The following is a 24,034-nucleotide window of genomic DNA, read 5'->3' as shown; positions in this document are numbered from 1 at the left end:
TGTGAGTGGCTGATGAGTGGGTGAAGAAGGGCACCTTTCAAGTGACCTATGCCCTTCCGGCTTTTGGGGGCAGTGGAGACTGGATGGTTGACATCCCAGTTTCCTCCCCCAGATGGCAGCTCTTTGTCTTGGGGCTGGTGATGTCACAGGAGACTAAAGCACAGTCCTCCCCCCTTTCACGTGATCTCTTCCCAGTGGTAGCCCCAGAGCACTGACAGACATTTTTAGAGACGGTTCAGATTCAACAACTATTTACTGAATGCCTACTGCATTCCAGCTGCTGTGGAGGGCATGGTCAAGTGGGCTGGAGTACTGATCCTGGAGCCGGAGTGCTTGGGTATGTACCCAGACCTTGCCACCTTTGGAAGTTACTTGACCTCTCTGGGCCTCAGTTTCACCAACTGCAAAATGGGGATGAGAGTAATACCTGCCTCAGAGATTGTGTGAGGGTTCGAATGAGCTTATTTACATACAGTGCTTACAACAGGGTTGGGCATTTGGAAACCACCATTATAAATGTTACCGCTTATGGGTGGTATTGTTATGAAGTCTCACAGGATCCTCTAAACAGTCATGAAGTGGCCGTTATTCCCTTCCTTTTACAGATGCCTTCATGAGGAAACTGAAATCCTAAAGAGTCACAGTAATTCCCAGACCTGGGACTGGAAACCGGATCTCATGTCCCTTCTATGCCCCAACAGCTCCTGCCATTCTGAGAGACAAGAAATTAGGAAATTTACATAAGCAACTTGAAAACTGGGGCATTATCCTGGAGCTCAGCAGGACCCTGGGAGAGGGAGACAGAGGATTTAGAATCTCTGGATAACAGTCCCTGAGAGGAAAAGGGCATGGAGAACAGAGGAAAGGAAAAGAAAAAGGAACCAGCGACCAGTCAGAAGGTGGAGTGCTGAGTGAGTGAGGCTCCGGAATCTCTCATGTCTCCTGCTTCTTCGAGGTCACCAAAGACAGACTAGAGCCAGGAAGCAGAGATGAGCTTCTGAGCCCTCTGTTCCATTACATGCACAGCCAGGCCTGGAAGGCTGGCGATTAGAGCCTGTCCGGGAGGCTCCAGCAGGAGGCGCCCTCTCCCCCCATCCCCACACACAAAATTGGCAAGCCTGTTAAGCCTGGGCCTGGGCTGGCCATCCCAGGGTCACTGGACTAGGATGGGGGATGGGCCTGTGACAGGAGGTGCCCTGGGTGTCCTCTTTCGGCCCCATGGAGTCCTCTCCCATCCCCCAGTCATCAGGGAACTCTTCCACTCTGGGGAGGGTCCCTCAAACCCCAGGTCCCTCTACTGCCAGTGGGGTCCCAGAGGTGGGGCTGCGGGACGTGGCCTCGGAATCTGTGGCCCTCTTCTTCATGCTCCTACTGGACTTGATCGCTGTGGCTGGCAATGCCGCTGTGATGGCTGTTATCGCCAAGACACCTGCCCTCCGAAAATTTGTCTTCGTCTTCCACCTCTGCCTGGTGGACCTGCTGGCCGCCCTGACCCTCATGCCCCTGGCCATGCTCTCCAGTTCTGCCCTCTTTGACCATGACCTCTTCGGGGAGGTCGCCTGCCGCCTCTACTTGTTCCTGAGCATATGCTTCGTCAGCCTGGCCATTCTCTCGGTGTCGGCCATCAATGTGGAGCGCTACTATTATGTTGTCCATCCCATGCGCTACGAGGTGCGCATGACGCTGGGGCTGGTGGCCTCTGTGTTGGTGGGTGTGTGGGTGAAAGCCTTGGCCATGGCTTCTGTGCCAGTGTTGGGAAGGGCCTCCCGGGAGGAGGGAGCTCTCAGCGTCCCCCCAGGCTGCTCACTCCAATGGAGCCGCAGTGCCTACTGCCAGCTTTTCGTGGTGGTCTTTGCTGTCCTTTATTTCCTGCTGCCTCTGCTCCTCATCCTTGTGGTCTACTGCAGCATGTTCCGAGTAGCCCGAGTGGCGGCCATGCAGCACGGACCGCTGCCCACGTGGATGGAGACACCCCGGCAACGCTCTGAGTCTCTCAGCAGCCGCTCCACTATGGTCACCAGCTCGGGGGCCCCGCAGACAACCCCGCACCGGACGTTCGGGGGAGGGAAGGCTGCAGTGGTCCTCCTGGCTGTGGGGGGACAGTTCCTGCTCTGTTGGTTGCCCTACTTTTCTTTCCACCTCTACGTTGCCCTGAGTGCTCAGCCCATTTCGACTGGGCAGGTGGAGAATGTCGTGACCTGGATAGGCTACTTCTGCTTCACTTCCAACCCATTCTTTTATGGATGTCTCAACCGGCAGATCCGAGGGGAGCTCAGCAAGCAGTTTGTCTGCTTCTTCAAGCCGGCTCCAGAGGAGGAGCTGAGGCTACCAAGCCGGGAGGGCTCCATTGAGGAGAACTTTCTGCAGTTCCTTCAGGGTACAGGCTGTCCCACTGAGTCCTGGGTTTCCCGACCCCTCCCCAGCCCCAAGCAGGAGACCCCTGCTGTGGACTTTCGAATTCCAGGCCAGATAGCTGAAGAGACCTCTGAGTTCCTGGAGCAACAACTCACCAGCGACATCATCATGTCGGACAGCTACCTCCGTCCCGCCCCTTCACCTCGACTGGAATCATGATGGGCTTCTAGCCACTTGGAGGGAGATGGGGCTGGGGCCGCTTATAACTGAAGGAACACCTTGTGGGATCACCTATTCGCGGCTAACAGGGGCTGGGGCTGGGGTCTCTACACACAGCTTTTGCTTAGTGTTTTCTGGGTCAGGAACAATGCCAAATGGATGAACGTGTGGCAAAAGCCTTGGACATGGCTATGATCCTTGACTACTGGGGGAGGGAACCTGGTGAGATGGTAATGAGAATAAAGGGTCACGAAGGTGAGATGACGCCTTTCAACCAGTGAATTTTCCATGCCTCAGAAGCAGGGAAACTCTCCAAGGGTAGGAGTTGGAGGATATAGAGCAGTAGGCCGGGTTTGGAGTTATCCTGGGAATCCCTTAGGGTATTTCATTTTTCAGTGTAATTGTCCAGGGCAGTAATTGTATTCAAGCAAGGTAAGAAAATGACCTTCTCCTTTCCTTGCTAGGTTTAAAAAGAACTAAACAAAGTACAGCTAAGTGTTTCCATTTGAGTTAATGGATCTTTTTCTAGTTTTAGACCTGAGGTTTCCTTAAACTGGGAGGGCCAGCTGGGTATATTCCTTTCCTGAGTTTGGCCAGAAGCAAGGGGAAATAGGAGGCAGGGTACAAAGAGGAGAAGGCAGAAAAGCTGACTGCAGCTCTGTCCCACCCTCTGGGAACAGCCCTTCTGTTCTATTTTGCTGTCTCTCTCCTGCACTTGGGAGAAGCTTGATCTCAGCAAAGGCAAGGATACAACAAGATGGCTCTTTCTCCTTATTTTTCAGAATGAAGAAGTGGAGAGATTGGGGTTTGGGTGGCTGAAGGTGGGGGTTAGCATTTGAATTGCTAAGGTGGATGCATACAGAGAAGCCAGAAAATCATCTTGACCAATAATACTGTAAATCTTTTTTTTTCTTCCTAGGATTGGCCTCCCTGATCTCTCTCCTCACGGCAGTGACCCACCTCCAGCCCCCTGGACTATCGGGTACAAGAGACTAAGGTTGGGAATGGGAAGGGTGGGGTTTCCATGGTCCATTAAATGCCTCCCACTCCCATCCATTGCTCTCAAAATTAGCTTCAGTGACAAAGACTTAAGTCTCTCTCCTATCTGCAGTCCTGGGTTGGAGAGAGGGCACGAGAGTTGGGTTCAGATGTTCACTAATTGAGACTGTAGGAACTTGTTGGTTGGTATCAGTGGTGGTATTTGCAAGGGAGGGGGAATAGTTGCAAACTGGACAGAACACCCATCTGGGACTACCTGTCCATCCACTTCCCTCAGTTGAATCAAGTAACATTCAAGGGTTGAGGCAGGACAAGAGGGTGCTTTGATCTGTATTTGAACAAATTCCTGGCTAACTGAACATTAACGGGAAGACGGGCTGGTGGGAGTGGGATAGTTTCCCCTTTGAATGGCCAATAAATACTTTTTATTATAAAAAGTTATACTGATATCAACATTTACTATTTCAGTTCAATTCAGTGCATAATAGTTGAATACCTAGTATTCTCTGGGACCCACACAGTCACTGCCTTTGAGGAGTTCATAGTCTAATTTTATCAGGTACCTTGTATTTTTACAGAGCACTTATATCCGGTAAAGCATTAAAGAATGTTTGAGAAATATATTGGAGAATACATTGGAGCTCAGTCCACTGCAGCAAGATACCTACATGGAAGCTTCCTGTGGATTGTGGAATGTGTGAGGGTTGTAAATGAAATTCTAGCTGCAGAAAAGAATTTATTAAGAAACTGGGCAAACAGCTTTCCCCCTTTAGATGTAGGAGAATTTACAGGTTTCTGTCTTCCTACCACCAGACTTACTTTAGTCTAGAACCTATTACACTGATGAAATCCCTTAGATAGTATAGCTACCAAGGAGAATCTTTCGTGATTGAAAAACATGCTCTTCTCGCTCTCCTCCCTTTTAAGATAAACTCAGAAGGGAGAAATCTCATTTGTAGATAAGGGGTTCTCTTCAAACATCAGGGATCAGCTAGTAGGCCTTAAGCATTGCCAGCAGGTGGCAGTGTGAGTCCAGTGGAAACAGGAAAGGTGCTTGCATGGGGGAGTTGGGGGTGGGGAGAGGGAGTGAGGAGAGGGGAGGACAGGAAACATTGTCTGGCAGCCATTTTGTTAATTTATTTTGTCTTCTCCTTTGCCTTGCCCTCCAACCCTTCCTTCACATACATTAAAAAAGAAAATTTTAAGTACAAGGATATCTCTAATTCAGGCTTGTATTTCCTGACACTGAACTCACTGGTGTTTATCACGGAATTTGACATGGGCTGGTTCATTTGCCATTTATTTTTCCCTGAATGGATCATGAAGGAAATAAAAATTCCTATTATGTTGACAATTCTCCCAACAGTTTCTGCCATGACCATCTTCCAGTTGTTTTCCAATCACCAGGACCACTTGGTAAAGTTTACTATGTAGTTCTTGGCTGTGAAAGCTGTTCCTGGACAAAATCTGACCTCTCTAGTGGGCTCAAGAATCAACAGGTTGAGACATCTGACTGGTCAGTTACTTTTCCTGCACCTGGGTGGTAATGGGGTAACTTCCAAGCCTAGATGAAAACTTTCTGTTGTCAGGTCTCCCCAGGTAACATCTTACAGTGGCATGGTAGAAAAAAGGGGTGAATTTGGAGGCAGACATCTACTTTTCACTGTGTGAACTTGGGAAAGATGCTTAATTTCTCTGAGCCTATTTCTTCATCTGTAAAAACAGGGGTAACATTACCTACCTCACAGGGTTGTTGTGGGGATTAAAAGAGATGACCATGTGGAAGCACCTAGCCATACCTGGCAAATAGGTACTCAATAAATATTGGTTCTATCCTTTCCTCTTGCCCTATTCCCCCACAAGTATTGATTATGGCAAAGCCATCCTTTTTATTCTAACAGTCATTTGGGAATGAGTAGGAGGCTTTTCAAACTTTCAAGAACTGGCATTATGAAGTTATAGTGGATGAAGTTGTTTACGGTGGCTCTCAAGAAATCCCTAATTAATGAATTGTCATAATATAGACCTTTCTGTTTGGACCTTATATGCTAAGATTTAGATTCTGTTAGGGAAATAGTTTTTAATCCCAGGGAACGGTTTGGGGGACAACAAGAGTTCTCCTCTCTGGAATGTATGGTGATGGTATTTGTGCAGCTATTTGGCAGTAAAGGTAATTCAGGGCCACTATCATGGGTAGTACCCAGGATTATGAATGAAAAGGCTAGGAGGCTGGGGCTTTCATGGAGGTTTATTTTCAGGTGATGCTAGAGCTGACAGACAAACTTACTAGACCCTCCCTTTTCAGGTGGTACCACAACAGGAAATTTCAGTAGGGAGATTCACAGGAGGCACTGGTTTGTTTTGGGGTGTGGGCCCGAGGTTAACTGATTTTGGTAGAAGTCCGAAGCCCCTAACGCGGAATCATTTATCCGCGCTAAAGTGGCTTATATTGAAGAAAGGTATCACGGAAATCTTGTGGAGAACTACACGCTTACCTTTCAGGAAATAGAATATTTAGCGATTTCAGGTGGCCCTCTGTCAACACAGTCGCTAGGCAATTCGTAGGTAACGGCACAAGGACCCGGATACATCCTGAGAGCAAGAAACGGGAGGACAAAGGAGAGGGGAGGAGGAGATGCTAAGGTCCTAGGCATGGTCGGCCTTACAGATCTCAAGATGTGAAGCGTGGCCGGCCCTAGGCTCTGCTGTTTGTTTTCATCCTGTAGATCGGGTTGAGACAACCCCGGCAGAGTGTTGTACACTTGGGAAGGGGCTTCGGGTCTCCACATTCAAAGATCAAGGGGGCTTTTCTGGCCAGTGAGAAATTCCCAGCATAAATTCCTGTGCGCGCTGTGGACTCTTAATCTGGGAATCCCCACCCCTCTTCCAAAGCCTGCTGTGTGACCTCAGGAAGGCGCCACCAGCTGGGGAAGCCAGTCCCTGCTTTTTCTACATTAACTCAAATAAGGCAGCCGAAAAGGAAAAGAGGCACTAAAGTCGAGGCGCGCGTACCAGGTCCTCGACGAGACACCGCTACTCCACTCGGACTCACCCGTCCTTTCCCCGTACTTCCGCCTTCCGTCACTCCTTCTCTACCCCAGCGGAGAGTTTTGAGCGGCAACCGCCGTGGGGCGTTGCCGGAAGTGTCGTAAACGCCGGATATCCTGTTCCTTCGGGCGCTCAAGTAGCTGACGGAGAGGGCCGCCGCCCAGCAGTAGACGGTGTCTCAGGCAGCCGAGCCGCAGACTCCGCGGTGTTGAGTGAGCCCGGGCTCGGTTCCCTCTCCCGCCGCCGCCATGGGCTGCACGTTGAGCGCCGAGGACAAGGCGGCGGTGGAGCGGAGCAAGATGATCGACCGCAACTTGCGGGAGGACGGAGAGAAAGCGGCCAAAGAAGTGAAGCTGCTGCTGCTCGGTGAGGGGCTGAGGGCGGGGCTGGCGGGGTAAACCGGAGGGCCTAGGCACTTGGGAGCCCTTGCGGGAGCGGGGGGTGGGGGGAGTCAGTCCCGGCCGGCTGAAAGGACCCCGAAGGGATCTGGAGGGCGTGACGGCCGCGGGGCGGGGTGTTGTGTTGGTGGTTTAGGCCTGGGAGGGCGTGATGAGGGGTTGGGGTTTAGGATTGTAGGAATTGGGCTGGAGGGAGGGTGTGACTCCGAGCTGGATTTGGCCTTTAGTGAATAGAGCTTGGGAGTATGGGGCAGGAGGACAGTGAGACTGTATTAGGAATACGCGAAAAGCTGGTAAAGGAAGAGCCGATATTAGGGAAGGTTTTGCAAGGGATTATAGTGTGTGGGGCATGTATAATGGATTATGAGTTTGGAACATGGTGATACTCTTGAATGAAGTTGGGATGCTTGAATGATTAATGTAAATGGAGGGGCAGGTACAGAGTGGTCACGTAAGGACCCTGTCATTTATTAGCAAGTGGGCATTTTGAATTGTTTGTAAGTGGAGGAACCTTGGATTAACCAGGAACATGAAGGTGTGTGGTTGAGATAATTGACAAGTCTCAGGTGTAAAGGAAAAGAGCTTTGGTGCAGAGGCTGTCTATCCTTTTCCACCTTCTGTCATTTTTGCTCTCTTGAGGTTTTATAACTCCTTCCTTTGTTTTTATAAAAGGGGAGGTGGTGTGAGCTGAGGAAATTTAAGGACTGGATAGTTTGAGGTTTGTGGCAAAAGATGTAGTGGACAATAGATTACATACTGGGAGTTGTTGAATAGTTTGCTAGGTATGATGGACAGTGGGAATGGAGTTACCTTAGAATAAATTATGAAATTTGATATATTAAAAAAGCTGTGACAGACTTCTGGTGAGCTGTCTCCAAACTAAAAACATTGGCTTCAGAAAATTACTGTTTATTTCACCTGACATTCGTTTTGAGCAGCTTTTAGGTACAGTCAGATACATTTTACTCAGCACGATTAGTTTAAACGTTTTTGAAACTGGTTTCTGGAGACAGTAAATCATATAAAGTACCCTGGCATCAGCATACCAATTAGTTAAGTCACAGTTTCTTTACTATGAATATTTTCTACAGTTCTGTTAGAGAAGAGTAAGTAGGAGTAATGGTTTCTGTAAGCAATAGAACCTCTTTTTTTTTTTTTAATAGAACTTTTTAAAACAATTTTTGAGAAAAAGAAGTTGCTTTAGGAGAAGTGCCAAATTTTCATGGTGTAAAGCTCTGAGAACAGAATGTACCACCATAACTCAAGGGTTATTTTGTACTCCAGGTTGTGCTGGGTCCCCATGCCAGTATCTTCATGTTGACATATTTAGTGGTTTGTAGATTGCAGAAGCCCTAGGAACAGCTCTTTAGATATAGGGGGAAAGTTATGCATTGGAGCTTGAGCTTTTGGTTTGAATATCTGACCTGTCATAACACATGGATTCAAATTGTAATTCTAGACTGCCTCTCTCTGTTTAACAGGTATTATTTGTGGATGAACATGGTCTGTGGCACATAGTAGATGCTTCTTAAATATTTACTAGTGTAAACCACTTAATGTTGGAGATTGCTCCTTGGGCTCTTCTAGATGTTTAACACAAGCCATAATACTCAAGGCATTAATGTTGTCTGTATTGATTGACTGGTTATGAAATTAAAGGTGTATTTTCATCTTGCCTTGTTTTACATTAGCCCATCAGAGATCCCCTCAGGACATTAGCCTATTGTAATACAGTTATAAACTGTGAGGCTTTCTTCCAAATGGGAGGATTTGGCAGGCAGAATTTAGGCAAGCAAATGTCTGGAAAAATCTTTATTCGGGATTTTATAAATAGTGCATTTAATTAAAGACAAAATAAAACACATGATGACTTAGCGAACTGCAAAAGCGGTAAGTAAAAATCAAAGTACTAAAACATTTGCTTTTAATTTCTACCAATTTCATTGTTTTAAGTAAGATTTTTTAATATTCTTGAGCAAGTTAAGTCAACAAATATAAATAGTTGGAGACACAGATGCTTTTGCTTGAACCGTATCATAATGCACAGAAGTTAAAGTCATCCCTTATTTTCTTTAAGCAGAACACACTCTTCAAGTATACGGATAACTTTTTTTTTTGCTATAGAATACCTCCTTTGATGCACATGCAAGTCATTTTTACTTCATCACTTTAAAACTGTTAAACTTAGTCTAAGTTGAGATATATTCAGTTACCTATGTTTTTCCTGGCACATAACAGGTGTTCATTAGATATTACTGGTTTTTTTTTTTTTTTTTTTGAGGGATGTAGTTTAGTATAGTGATAACAACATGAGCTATGAAGTCAGACTATTTTAAATTCCAGTTCCCATTTACCAGCTGTAACCTTGGGAAAGTTACTTGGTCAGTTTTGCTCTGCTCCATTTTCTCATCTTTAAAATAGAGAAAGTAGAGGCACTATAGGGATGCTATGAGGATTAATATGATAATAATGTAAAGTGGAATACAGCCTGGCACATAGGATTGGCTCAGTGAATATTAGCTATTATTGTCATTATTTATTTATTTTTTTAAAAAAGATTTTATTTATTTATTTGACACAGAGAGAGAGATCACAAGTAGGCAGAGAGGCAGCAGAGAGAGAGGGGTCAGTAGGCTCCCCGCTGAGCAGAGAGCTACGGGGCTCAATCCCAGGACCCTGAGACCATGACCTGAGCTGAAGGTAGAGACCCAGGCACCTCGCTATTATTGTTATTATTAAATAAAAAATAATGTTACAGATAATGGCACGATAGAAATTCAAATTAAGAAGCCAGGGTGGGCTAAATTAGTTAAGGAATACTTAAGTGTTACAGTTTTTTGATTACCTTTGATTTGAATTTCCTTTAGGTGTGTTCTTGGGAAGATCTTGATAATGTCAAATTAATGTTTAATCACAGTATTATGTAGGAAGACAAAATTATATTATGCAAAGCTTCCCAACTGGAGTGCAGTACATAGGATGGTATACAAGTGTGCTGTTTGTAAATTTTTTTATAGTTTTGAAATTTCATTTTTTTATTTTAAAAATTTTAAGGTTTTTATTTATTTATTTGACAGAGAGCTTGAGAGCACACAAGCAGGGGGAGCTGCAAAAGGAGAGGGAGAAGCAGGCTCCCCAGGGGATGCAGGGCTCAATCTGAGGATCAGGGCTCAACCTGGGATCATGACCTGAGCTGAAGGCAGACACTTAATCAACTGAGCCACCCAGGCGCCCCTATAGTTTTGAAATTTTATATCATTTTCATAACTTTTTGAAATTTTGCAACAGTTGAAATGATATTTGAACATTTTTTAGTATGATTTCTTCTTTAAACTTTGGAAACATGGCAGTTGCAAATATTAGGAAGGTTTATGCCAATTAGTATTTAATATCATCTGTAATACTTTGTATTTTTTCATGTCATAATTTTATGATATGAAGAAAATACATATTATTTTTTCATGTCATAATTTTATGATATGAAGAAAATACATATTATTTTTTCCAAGCCCCTCTGGCTTACTTTAGTAAGCCTTAGAAATATTATCATTTTCAGGGCGCCTGGGTGGCTCAGTGGGTTAAAGCCTCTGCCTTCTGCTCAGGTCATGATCCCAGGGTCCTGGGGTCGAGCCCCACATCAGGCTCTCTGCTCAGCAGGGAGCCTGCTTCCCCCCTCTTTCTCTCTCTGCCTGCCTCTCTGCCTACTTGTGATCTCTGTCAAATAAATAAAATCTTAAAAAAAAAAAACTTTGAAAAAAAAAGAAATATTATCATTTTCAGTGTGTGCCATCTTGTGACAAAAGTTGAGAAGCACTGGTATAATGAATGGGTAAGAGTACTGCTTTCAGAGTCACATAGAAATGAATTCAGTTCTCACCTTCATTTACTAGGTGTGAGACCCAGAGCATATAACTTAGCCAGTGAATCTTATTTTCACATATATAAGGTGGGGGTGATGATATCTGTTTTGTAATATGCAATAGGATAATATATGTAAAATGTTTAGCAATAAGTATTCAGTATAGGTAACTTCTGTTATTATGATAATGTCTGTGAAAGCTTTTCATTTTAGCTACTCTTTTCAAGGGTGTTTCAGACAAATGATTTTTTTTCAAATAATATATTCTTTTCAAAGATTTTCAAGGAATTTTAATAAATATCACTCTTGTGATATTAAAAAGAATTAAGTACTATAATTTAGTTTTGTAAGTTATTGAATGGTTTACTCCTGTGCTATCTTCAGATTTTATTTCTTGATAATTCCCCTTAGCAGATCTTGAGAAAACATTATTATGCAAAATAAGATTAATGTTTTGTTCTCTATGATATTTTTGGTGGTGGTATGTCAGAAATTAAGTTGCGTTCAAAGAATTGGGATCCTCTGGGGTGCCTGGGTGGCTCAGTGGGTTAAAGCCTCTGCCTTCGGCTCAGGTCATGATCTCAGGGTCCTGGGATCGAGCCCTGCATCGGGCTCTCCGCTCAGCGGGGAGCCTGCTTCCCTTCCTCTCTCTCTCTCTCTGCCTGCCTCTCTGCCTACTTGTGATCTCTGTCAAATAAATAAAATCTTTAAAAAAAAAAAAAAGAATTGGGATCCTCTAATTCACTTACACCTTAAGTAATTTTTGTGGTGTTGTTTCTCTTATTCTTGAATTTGACTGAAATTAGTTTAATGTAATAACGCTGTTTAGGAAAACCTGAAAGACTCAAATTTATAAAGTGCACATAATGTAAATGTTTAAGAGAATATAGAGAGAAGAAACTGTTGTAGTGTTTGATTTTCCCTCCAGTTTTAACTGTCTTCATTTTGGTAAAATTCTTTTTCAGTGTTTAGAAAGTTAGAGTTACCTTTAAGCCTTTATCTCTCCAGGCTATCTATTACCTGCTTAGCAGTCATCTGTATCATACATGTAATTGAAGCTACTTGAACTGAATAACACTGTCTTTGGAGCACTGTTTAATTGCCCCAGTTTTGATACAGTTCTCTGTGTAAATGAAGTAACCTATTTTTCATGTCTTGATATTAGTAAGTTGTAACAGAAATGAATGTATCAGAAACAAACCAAACAAAGAAGAACCAGAAAGACCAAATTTGTTTGATTTGTACCTGAATAACGGCCTGGTAATCTTAGAAACAAATTTCAGGAGGGTATAGTCTTTAGTGGATTTCCTTTGATTTTCAACTGGACTTGGAAGATACTTAAAAGTTTAAGAGATTTGTGGGATGCCTGGGTGGCTTAGTCGGTTAAGTGGCTGCCTTCAGCTCAGGTCATGATCCTAGGGTTCTGGGATCAAGTCCTGCATTGGGCTCCTCACTCGGCAGGGAGCCTGCTTCTCTCTCTGCCTGCCTGCCTCCTGTTCCCCCTGCTTGTTCTGTCTCTCTCTCTGATAAATAAATAAAATCTTTTTTTTTTTTAAAGATTTTATTTATTTGACAGAGAGAGATCACAAGTAAGCAGAGAGAGAGAGAGAGAGAGAGAGAAGCAGGCTCCCTGCTGAGCAGAGAGCCAGATGCGGGACTCCATCCCAGGACCCTGAGATCATGACCTGAGCCGAAGGCAGCAGCTTAACCCACTGAGCCACCCAGGTGCCCCAATAAATAAAATCTTAAAAAAAAAAGTTTAAGAGATTTCTTAAGGGCTAGTGGAGATATTAGTGTGTTCATTGTTCCATTACTATTTTGCTGTTATGGACTTCTTTTTGTTACCAAGTGTAATTCACAAATGGGTAAATGTTTTTAATATTCATACAAAAAGACTTTGAGTTTTTGGGATCATTGTTAGTGTTTTATATCTAGAAAAATTTTGTTGCTTAACTTTGAAATAGATAGTATTCTAAATTTTTTCTAGTTGCTCATGTAAATCTACTGCTGTATAGTTAGGGGTGTCTCACCATGATTAAAACATACACTTATTTTTTTATTTACATATTTATAAAGATTTTATTCATTTATTTGTGTGAGAGAGAGAACAAGCAGAGGGAGTGGCAGGCAGAGGGAGAAGCAGGCTCCCTGCTGAGCAAGGAGCTCTATGTGGGTCTCTATCCCAGGATCATGACTGAGCCATACTGAGCCATAGGCAGAGGCTTAACCAACTGAGCCACCAAGGTGTCCCTACCCTCTTGTATTGAAATTGTGCTTGTATTTCCTGCCCTTTTTTTTTTTTTTTGAGACTTTATTTATTTATTCATTTATTTGGTAGTGGGCAAAGGGAGAAGGAGAAGCAGATTCCCCACTGAACAGGGAGTCAGTCAGAGGCAGGGCTCAATCCCAGGATCATGACCCCAGCCAAAGGCAGACCCTTAGCCAACTGAGCCACCCAGATGCCCCTCTCCTGCTTTTATTTATGTGGTCTGCTGATAATAGTCACTACTCTGGTGACATGGGGACCATATGAATCAGACTTCTTTAAAGCTAATTAGAAAGGTAGCTTGCTTCTTGTCATCTTGTAATTTCCCGTAGTAGTTGAATTTTAAAATCAAAATAGTAATCACTTGAATTTTAAGAGCTTATTATGGAGATCGTACACTGAATTTGGATTTCTGTTTTAGTCATGTATTGATAGCCCTAGTTTTTATACTTTTTTATTAAATGGAGAATGTTGTATGGAAATGGATTTTTCCCAGGACCTTGGGAATTATATTTTACAGATGTAAATTATAGGATTGTTTTAGAGTGACATGCTTTTGATGGAACATTTCCCCCTCTGTTTCCTGAAGTTATCAGAACTGATAACTTCAAAACAGGGTTCTGTTTGATGTAAGGATATAATCACTACCATGATTTACATAGATAAAGTAGTTCTGATGTATGTGTTAGGATAATGCAGTCTTAAACTTTCCATGGCAGTTATTTCAATGTTAAGTATTTTTGAAAATAAACATTGAATGACTTCAGTTTAATGATATAAATCTCTTTCACCATTTCTCAGCATTAATAAATCCTCACATATTTTGGTTCATTTCAGGTGGTTAAAAACTAATTTTCTTCCTTCCTTTTTTTTTTTTTTTTTAAGATTTTATTTATTTATTTGTGGGAGAGCATGTGCGAGAGAGCACAGGGTAGGGGGGCCAGAGGGAAAAGCAGACTCCCCAGCTGAACAGGGAAGCCCACCACTCAGGGCTGTATCCCAGGACCTTGACCTAGCCAGCAGATGCTTAACCGACTGGGCCACCCTCTTCTCTGCTTTTTTTCTGGTTTTGTTTTGGGTGGTTTTTTTTTTTTTTTTTTGGTTGTTGTTGTTTTTATTTTTTATCTTATATAAAGATACTATTTTTATATAATATCTTGTATTATATATGTTATATCTATATAAGTATATAATATTTATTTTTATCTTATAAGAAATAGATTTCTTACCCTTTCATTTTTGTTACTATGGTAATGACTAAAATAACTAAAATCCACCTTCACATCTTCATCAATATTTATAGTTTTTTGAGTTTTTCTAGACTACTTACAAGTTTGTGTGTGTGTGTGTGTGTGTTTTGTTTTTAAAGATTTTATTTATTTATTTGACAGAGAGCACAAGCAGGAGGAGCAGCAGAGGGAGAGGGAGAACCAGGCTCCCCGTTCCGCATGGGGCTTGATCCCAGGCCCCTGGGATAATGACCTGAGCCGAAGGCAGACTCTTAACCAACTGAGCCAGCTAGGCACCCTTACAAGTTTTTTTAATTAACTTTTTATTATGGAATAATTTCACATTTATAGGAAAGTTGCAGAGATGTAAGTACATAGAGTACCTGTATACTCTTCACCTGGTTTCCCTTAATATTGACATCTTACATAGCTATGGTACATTTGTCAACATTGCACAATATTGGTGCATTAGTGTTAACTAAACTACATACTTTATTGGATTTCAGCAGTTTTCCCACTAATGTTCTTTTTCTGCTTCAGGACCCAATGTAGGACGCTGCATTGCATTTAGTTACAGCTCCTTTTTATTGAGCGTTTTGGTTTTCAGTGTTGGCAGTATCCCCAGGGATGCTCATTTATTAACTTATTTATGATTTGGTATCTCTGATCATCTTTTATGTGCACACGTACTTTCTTAGCCTGGAGATAAATGAGAAATAGACAAAACTCTTAAGCAGATAGGGGCACCTGGCTGGCTCAGTCGTTAGGCAACTGCCTTTGGCTCAGGTCATGATCCCAGGGTGCTGGGATCGAGCCCTGCATTGGGCTCTCTGCTGGGCGGGAAGCCTGCTTCTCCTCTCTGCTTGTGCTCCCTCTCTCGCTGTGTCTCTCTCTGTCAAATAAATAAATAAATAAAATCTTTAAAAAAAAAAAAGCAACTCTTAAGCAGTTAAACTTGTGGAGATACAGGAGTAAACAATGGTTAGTATGTGTGGAATGTAGTTACAGAAGGAGTAGCTGATTTGGGGAGGAGGATGAAGAAACATGTCAGGGAAGTCCTCCCAGAAGAGGTGATATCTGACGTGGACCTTAAGGGACAAATAGGAACTCTTAGGACAAAGACCAGAGTGAAGTGCGTCCAGACAGAGGGAGTAATATGTACAAAGGCTCAGAAGTGTGAGTGAGCAAATAGTTAGATTTGCCTGGGATAAAGGGTTAGTATAGGAGGAGTGTGGGAGATAAGGCTGGAAAGGTGTGCAGGGGAGTAGGAGAGTGTTGATTTGAACTTTTAGTCTTTAAAGCCATATTTTATTTTATAGCTAGAAATAAATATAGATATAATTTGGGGGAAATCATTTAGGGACTTTGCATTTTCCTCTCTCATTCCACTGCTGATTTGTGCTCTAACAAAAGGTTAGTAAAAGTAAATACATGTATGAATCCCAAACTTTTGGGTTTTGACTTACAGCACTGATGAACATTTATATGGTAAGGGAAATTGAAATTGTAGGAATTCTTATGATCTGGCAACTCAGTTTATAATGGTTTGTTATTTGTGAATTTTTAAAATGTGGTATTTGCATTTGATTGAATAGATGCGTAGAAAAGTGCTGTATGCTGCCATCATTGTTTGGGAGACTTAGGTAGGGATATGATTCTAACATTTTTAAGTGTAAAATTTAGGGATATATGGGTTTTGGTGAACGGATGTAACATCACAATTAACTTTGGAGGACACTCCATTACATATAAAAATTTATTTGTATGGTTTAAAACTGAGTATTTTATATTTCTATCACAAGAAAATTTTGAGGCAGAGCTAGAAAGAAATAAACCTTTGCAAAAATAGTTTCAGTCATGTACGATGTACATACCATATAATTTAGCGTTAGCACCAAAATGGCTATTGGTGCCCTGCTTTTAAAGAAATAAAAGGAAACTTACTCACCAGAGGCCAAAATTAGAACATTGAGGCATTCAGAGTATAATTCCTCTTCTTGCTCACAAATAACTGCTCCCTTAAGCATTCTTTTTATATATCACAAAAGTGAAGAAGAAATCCCATTCTCCCTCTGATTGGCCAGTTGCCCCAAGAGAACACATGATCTTTAGCGACTGAAGTTACCTTTTTCATATTCTCAAGTGATAACATTTTGAGGAGAGCTATGTGGCGAAGAGAGCTGCTTTAGTCTAGGATTTCACATATTGTGATCTCGAAGTTCAGGATGACTTTTTCTGTATCTTCTAGGGCAGAGTCCTCAGATAATCAATCTGATTGGTTTTACTCATCTTTTGGAGCTTGGACACACAGGATGTAGGCCCTTTGTTAGCCTATGACTGAGTGGTTTCTGTGTCAGGTGTTTACCCCTATCTAGTCACAGAGGAGGCGTGACTCAGTTATGTGGGGGATTGCCTACTGAGGAAGCTAAGGAGGGATTTCTCCAGGGGTTATGTGCAGGCATATATTCTGAATTTATGTTTAATATATCAGTTAAGGTGTTTTTTGTTTTTTGTTTTCTTTTTAAGATTTTGCTTATTAGGGAGCGAGAGAGAGAGAGAGAAAGAGAAAAAGCCAGAGCACTAGCTGGGGGAGGGGCAGAGGGAGAAGCACACTCCTGGCTAACCACAGAGCCCTCACAGAGCTTGATCCCAGGAACCCAAGATCACGACCTGAGCTGAAGTAAAACGCTTAACCAACTGAGCCACCCAGGCACCCCTGTATCAGTTAAGTTTTATCAAAAACTTCTTATATGTGCTTTAAGTCTTTTTGGCTTTTGGTAGGTGATTGCTTCCCAGAAAACTTTTTCAGGGGCACCTGGGTGGCTCAGTCTGTAAAGCTGTTGATTTTGGCTCAGGTCCTAATATCAGGGTTGTGAGATCCAGTCCCAGATCCGACTCCATGCTGGGCTAGGAGCCTGCTTGAGATTCTTCCTCTTTCCTGCTCCTCCGCTCTCCGTCTCCAAAGGAAAAAAATCTTTTTCACAGTAGAGACCCATTATCTCTGTCCCAATCACAACGTACTGCTTTTACCTTTAATATATTCATTCATTTATTCAGTCACTGAACAAGTATTTGAGTACTATGTTTCGTGCACTCTTTTAGGTGTTGGGATATAGGATGTTCAGGACAGATTTGTAGCAGTTTATTTCACTGAACTGGATGGTGGGTGCAAGGGAGCTGGGGTAGGGTTTGAGAGGTTTAGAGGGGAATAAGGAGAATAGGAGTTTGTGAGTGAGTTCGACTGTATTGTCAGGTGTAGTTGGGGGGGGGGTTGAAGACCTCTGCCAGGAAGGGGTGTGGCGCTGAATAAAGATAGCAGAGGAATGGAAATCTTCTGTTTCTGTTAACTGCCCACATTGAAAATTCCATTCATGGCAGCTGGCATTTACAAAATGTGATTAGGCAACTACGGAATCTCATAGAAACTCAAGCTGTTCATCCCACAGTTATTATGTGCCTACTCTGTCCTAGATATGGGGGGGGAGGTAGTAGAAACAAAAAGAAGGCATTGTTTTGTGCTTTCGAGGAGCGTGCTTTTTTGAGTTTAGGACTAATGGAGTCATAAACAGGTATAAACCCAAGTAATTACAGTAATTTGACCAAGTATTAGTGTTGTGGTGTTTGACACTGGCTATAGGGCCAGGTCGAACCTTGTCAGGATGCCCTTGGGGAAGAAGTACACAGGTGTGGAAGGGTTTTCAGGTCATACGAGAAAGAGTTTAATTATCATTTTAGTAAAAATCAAGAAAACCAATTAGTTTATGAAAAGCAAGATTAGGATCTGGAAAGATAGTCAAATAATTTTTTTTAGAGTAGCCAGACCTGGCTAGAGATAAAAAGAGTCTGGGAAGGACAGTTTAGGACTTAGTTTTGGAAGTTAATCTCTAGGACTTCTGCAGAAAGGGAAGAATCTGTGTCAGCCATCAGGAGTAATATCTCCCTTAAGAGGGAATGGAGATGGTTTTGGCAAGGAGTTGGAAGTTTGAGTTGAATAAGGTTTCAAGGATGTTTGTAAGTAGAGGCTTGGCATGCTTAAGAGGGACAGTGGCCTAGGTAAAGCGATTATTTTGATATTTTAGGCTACGGAAACTTGCTGATTTCACAGATAGATCTAACTTCACCATGAGACCACACATTCCTTAACTTATATTTGTGTCCAGCAGTTCCAGGCACATACAAGAGACGTGTTTGGTTAAAAAAAAAATTTTTTTCTTTAATTTGCTCCATAATGTTTTCCCATTTGTAATTCTGCTAACCTTTTCTTTTACTCATTTAGGGAGCAACTGGTTTTTGTATTAAGTATGGTACTTTGAAGGGCATTTTGAATGAATTGTCATTTTTAACTTTAATCTGAATTTTTACTCCCTTAGTTACTTAGGCCTGTAGATAAGAAGAAATCAGTGGGAGTGATAGATAAGCTTATTATTGGAAATAGCATGGACTGTGCTGCTGTGATCTTTTGTTAGAGATACTCGCATTTTTTCTTAGGACCAGCAGTCTAACTTGAATATTTTGTTAGCTTAAGACTGTGGAATTATATTGGGCGCCTGGGTGGCTCAGTGGGTTAAAGCCTCTGCCTTCGGCTCAGGTCATGATCCCAGGGTCCTCAGATCCAGCCCCACATCGGGCTCTCTGCTCAGCAGGGAGCCTGCTTCCCTTCCTCTCTCTCTGCCTGCCTCTCTGCCTACTTGTGATCTCTGTCTGTCAAATAAATAAATAAAATCTTTAAAAAAAAAAAAAAGACTGTGGAATTATAGAACGCCTTCAAGCATGAATATAGAAGGTTGGCAGCCAGGCAGCTCTTCGTTACATTGCTGCACTCTTTAATTCTTTGTATTCTTTGTGCCCTCTTGATCAGGAGTGCATGATTGGAGAGCATGCTGATCACTGTATAATGGCAGCTATTTTGAATAGTTGGATTAATATGAAGATGTGGATCTGTGGTTTGATTTGAAGCCTCTGTGTGTCAGAAGTAGAGATTTCATCTGTTTTTAGCATTATAATAATTGTAGTCATAGAATGTTAGAGAGCAACCATAGGGCACATCTAGGCCAAAGCCCTTCATATTTTATATATAAGGAGATAGGCATTGCGAAGTTAGGTGACTTGCTCAGGATCACACAGCTAGTCATGGTAGAGTTAGGACTAAAATCTACTCTTCATTGAATTTATTACTGCGTGGTATTATTGACTAAGAAAATCTTTTTAAGTGAAGTTAGAAAAATCAAATATATGTGCTTATCAGACTTTCAGCCTGCTGTGGGAGGAAGGCTCTCTAGGCCTGTTCTTGTCATATGTTCCCATGTGTCTGGTAAAGGGTGGGGGCATGGGTGGGCTGTGGAGAGACCAAGAAGAATGCCTTGGTCTAGCACTGGCTAGAGTGTTATCTAAAAATAGTGCCATATTGGGACTTAGCTATGCAGACCTCCAGAAAGAGGGCTATGTCCTAGTTATAATGTGTGCTTTTAGAAATTTCAGGATTTCTCCACAGAAACAAAGGAGTATTTAAAAGGAAAGATGTTTCAGTTGCTCCTGGAATAACCACGAGTACTCATGATAGTGGTATAGAAACCTTTGAGGAACACTCAAGGAAAAGCTATAAGGAGTACAGATGGGTGAGAATGTGGGAGAGGAGGTAGAGGTAGTTAGGAGTATCTAAGGGCTGAAAATATATTTAAGGAAGAGACTGTTTTTGTTCCTCATGGTGGGGTAGAGAAAATGATTAATGGTTTGACATAGTTTGCTGTGGCATTTACGGTCTAAATTGCTGTTTTAGCGTGTGAATCCAGACTTCATCTAGGGTTTATTATTGTGAACTAGCTGATAAGTAGTTATATCATTTCTGCTGGGAATTTGAACCAACCTCAATATCTATAAAGAGGTTTTATTAAGTTAAACTTTTGGGGACTTAACATTACTGAGTGGTATTCCAGTGAAAACAGCATTCACAAATAATAACTAGGTAACGTTTATTGAATATTTACTATAGCTGGTACTGGTCTAAGCATCTCCTATTGACCCTTGTTTTACAGATAAGTAAGTTTATTGTGCCTGAAGGCAGGGAGGGTAAAGCATAATGTAGTTCCCTTGGACTGACTTTAAGTTTTCTTTTAATCAAAGCGAAAGAGGCAAAAAGAGAAGATACTGGGTGACACAATGTTTCTGAGTATCAGCCATCTTTTCCTGTTAATTTCTATGTATTTTATTTATTAAAGATTTATTTGAGAGAGAAAGGAGAGAACAAGAGCTGGGATGCGGGGCGCAGGAGAGGGATAAGCAGATTCCCCACTGAGCAGGGAGCCACACGCTGGGCTCTGTCCTGGGACTCCAGGATCATGACCTGAGCTGAAGGCAGATGCTTAACGGACTGAGCCACCCAGGCATGCCTGGCATCAGTTTTTAAAATCAGTGTTATGGGACCCCTGGGTGGTTCAGTCGGTAGGATTCTGCTTTCGGCTCAGGTCAGGATTCCTCAGTTCTGAGATCAAGTCCTGCATCGGGCTCCCAGCTCAGTGGGGAGTCTGCTTCTCCTTCTGTCCCTCTCCCTGGTCATGCACACGCTCATTCTTTCTCTCTCCTGCAAAAATGGATAAGTAAAATCTTAAAAAAAAATAACATCAGTGTATATGTAAGTTGAATATGTTTACTCATTATGATTTACTTATATTAGCAGCTCTCTGGCCTGTAAAAATTTTGCAGAGACATTATAACCATCTCTTGTTTTTCATACCTATAATGTAGTATATATTGCAGGAAGAAATAGGGAGAACACATGATGGTGTCTGCTGTCCCGTAGCTCTTTAAAAATAAAATTTAAGACGTTTTTAGGTAAATATAATGATTTTACAATAGACTATGTACTGGTGAATTATTTTTCATCAGACCTTGTTGGTGATCATACTTACCTGCACACATACTTCTTACTCATTCTATTTGATTTTTTTTTTTAAAGATTTTTGTTAGTTATTTGACAGAGGAAGAGAGAAAGCAAGCAAGCAAGCAAGCATAAGCAGGGGGAATGGCAGAGGGAGAGGAAGAAGCAGGCTCCCTGTTGAGCAAGGAACCTGACACGGTGCCCCACCCCTGGGTTCTGGGATTATGACTTGAGTCGGAAGCAGACACTTAACCAGCTGAGCCACCCAGGTGCCCCTATTTGATTGTTAATAAGATTTTTCTAGGGGTGCCTAGGTGGCTCAGTTGTAAAGTGTCTGCCTTCAGCTCAGGTCATGATCCCAGGGTCCTGGGTTTAAGCCCCACATCAGGCTCCCTGCTCAGCGGGAAGCCTGCTTCTCCCTCTCCCACTCCCCCTGCTTGTGTTCCTTCTTTCGCTGTCTCTCTCTCTGTCAAATAAATAAATAAAATCTTCACCAAAAAAAAAAAAAAAAAGATTTTCTAAGTTAATTCTACCCCTTCATCCTCTGCAGATTACCTGCCCTCTTTTATTGAGAAGACCATCTAACTTGGCTATTTCTCCCCCTTTTCTCTCAAAAATTTCTATAGCTTCCCCCTTTATCCTTTCTTCCTCTTTATGTAAGATGTCATTTAGATATATATTGTTTTAAGGATGAGTCTTCTAAGTCGAACTGATTCCTTTCCCTCCTGTTGTTGGGACCTTTCAGACCTTTTCCTCTGTAAATCCTGTCCCCTGCCCATTTCCTTCTCTCCTGCCTGAAGTCATCATCAGTTCCTGCCTCTCCAAGCCATAGGTTGTATCTTTGCAGTTCCTTTGAATTCCAGTTCCATTCTTTGTTTCCATAATACTACTATACTGGTAGATTGAAGATGGACAAATGAATTTCTCCTTAAATTTGTGATGAAATTTGAAAGAAGATAGGTTAAAAGATGTAAAAAAAAAAAAAATTAAGAAGTTCCAAACATCACATAATATGTATTGTGAGAGGGAGATGAGATGTGAGAAGCAGTTTAAAACCTAAGAGCGAGATGTTATTAGAGAGGGAACTTATTACCGAAGTTTTGGAGCACAGAGGATTGAAGTAAAAATGAAGAGTTCAGGGGCGCCTGGGTGGCTCAGTGGGTTAAGCCTATGCCTTTGGCTCAGGTCATGGTCCCAGGGTCGTGGGGTCAAGCCCCGCATTGGCTCTCTGCTCAGCAGGGAGCCTGCTTCCCCCCCACCCCCCACCCCCGCCGCTTGCATCTCTGCCTACTTGTGATCTCTGTCAAATTTAAAAAAAAAAAAATCTTTAAAAAATGAAGAGTTCAGACTTAATAATAAAGGGTTATAGAAAATGTTAGAGAATTATTAGTGCCATTTGGAAATGATAAGAAGAGGGGCTTTGAGCTGGAAGTTTCAAAAAATTAGAGCAGTAACATACAGTAGGTGCAGTGTCAGGCTCAGCCATGTGAAGAATAGAAAGGATTAATTTGAGAAATGCATAGGAAGAGAGATTTCATTACAGCTTGATGTAAGGCGAGAAGAGTGAGTGGGTTCCAGATGATTCTTAGATTTCGTACTTGGAAGAAAGGTAAGATGGTAGCACTTCTTGATAATCTGGAAGCTGCATGGGTCAAAGACTTGGTATAAAGCAGTTCTTTTTTTTTTTTTCCCCCTCCAGTTCATTTTTTATTTCTATAAAATGCCCTGGAATGCCCGATAAGATAAATCTTATATTTAGTTTTGTATTCAGTATGAGGTGCCTTTAAGAGGTGAAACTGGATGCCTAGTAAAACCTTGGGTGGATATATGTAGTTTGATAGTAAAGAGAAGGACAAAGGGACATCAGGGAACCTTGAAAAAACTTGAGAGAGGCAGGGCAACATAATTCTTTGAAATCAGCACCTTCATAGGATAAACTTAATGGGTAGAAATCGATTCTCTTTTTATTTTTTTTTAAAGGTTTTATTTACTTCTTTGACAGACAGAGATCACAAGTAGGCAGAGAGGTAGGCAGAGATAGAGGAAGGGAAGCAGGCTCCCCGCTGAGCAGAGAGACTGTTGCGGGGCTCTATCCCAGGACCCTGGGATCATGACCTGAGCCGAAGGCAGAGGCTTTAACCCACTGAACCACCCAGGTGCCCCTAGAAATTGATTCTGAGAGTAGTAGACTCATTGATTATTTCATTTAGTCCAAAATAAATGGTAGAAATCCTGTTTTCAATATGTAAAAGAATGTGAACATTAGTTCATTGACCTCTGCTTTTCATAGTAAATTTAGTAACTGGTGCTAACATGGGATCATCTAGGAATTTTGTGTCTTAAACTAGTATTTCAAATATAGCTGGTATGCTTTTGTATTCTCTTCAGAATTGAATCAATTTTTTTTTTTTGTAGGTATGCATGGCAGAAAGCACTTTTTAAAAAAGATTTATTAGAGAGTGAGTAGGCATGCAGGCAGGAAAGCAGAAGTGGGGAAGAGAGAATCTTCAAGCAGATTCCTTACTGAGCACAGAGCCCAACAGGACACAGGGCTCAGTCCCAGGACCCTGAGATCATGACCTGAGCCGAAATTTGAGAGTTGGCTACTCAACCGATTGAGCTCCCCAGGCACCTCTGGAGAAAGCACTTCTTTCTAGCAGTATCATTAAAAAGTTCTTTGTGTGTTAGTTAACATAAATAATTAGTGCTACCCCTATTTATTATTAAATGATAAGAGCAGAGATAAAGTCAAATAAATACTTCCTTTTTGAGTCTGTAAAAATGTAG

The 24,034-nt window shown here is 42.1% G+C and overlaps 2 protein-coding genes across 2 annotated transcripts in view; both read left to right on the top strand.

Moving 5' to 3' along the window:
• Positions 1-1,218: 1,218 nt before the first annotated feature.
• On the top strand, positions 1,219-2,574 carry GPR61 (G protein-coupled receptor 61; the record flags this gene model as incomplete). The annotated part of the gene is made up of 1 exon (XM_080802817.1): positions 1,219-2,574. One exon carries the CDS (start codon positions 1,219-1,221, stop codon positions 2,572-2,574), a length of 1,356 nt encoding a protein of 451 aa, XP_080658943.1.
• Positions 2,575-6,739: 4,165 nt separating this feature from the next.
• Positions 6,740-24,034, top strand: part of GNAI3 (G protein subunit alpha i3) — a 37,843-nt gene continuing 20,548 nt past the window's right edge. Inside the window, exon 1 of the mRNA XM_080802976.1 lies at positions 6,740-6,987. Within this exon, the coding sequence (XP_080659102.1) occupies positions 6,870-6,987 (118 nt within the window). The 5' untranslated portion in view covers positions 6,740-6,869. The remainder of the gene's footprint in view (positions 6,988-24,034) is intronic.

Source organism: Martes martes (genome assembly GCF_963455335.1).
Source record: "Martes martes genome assembly, chromosome: 4".
In the NCBI taxonomy this organism is placed as follows: Eukaryota; Metazoa; Chordata; class Mammalia; order Carnivora; family Mustelidae; genus Martes; species Martes martes.
This window is presented reverse-complemented; position numbering and strand designations above follow the sequence as displayed.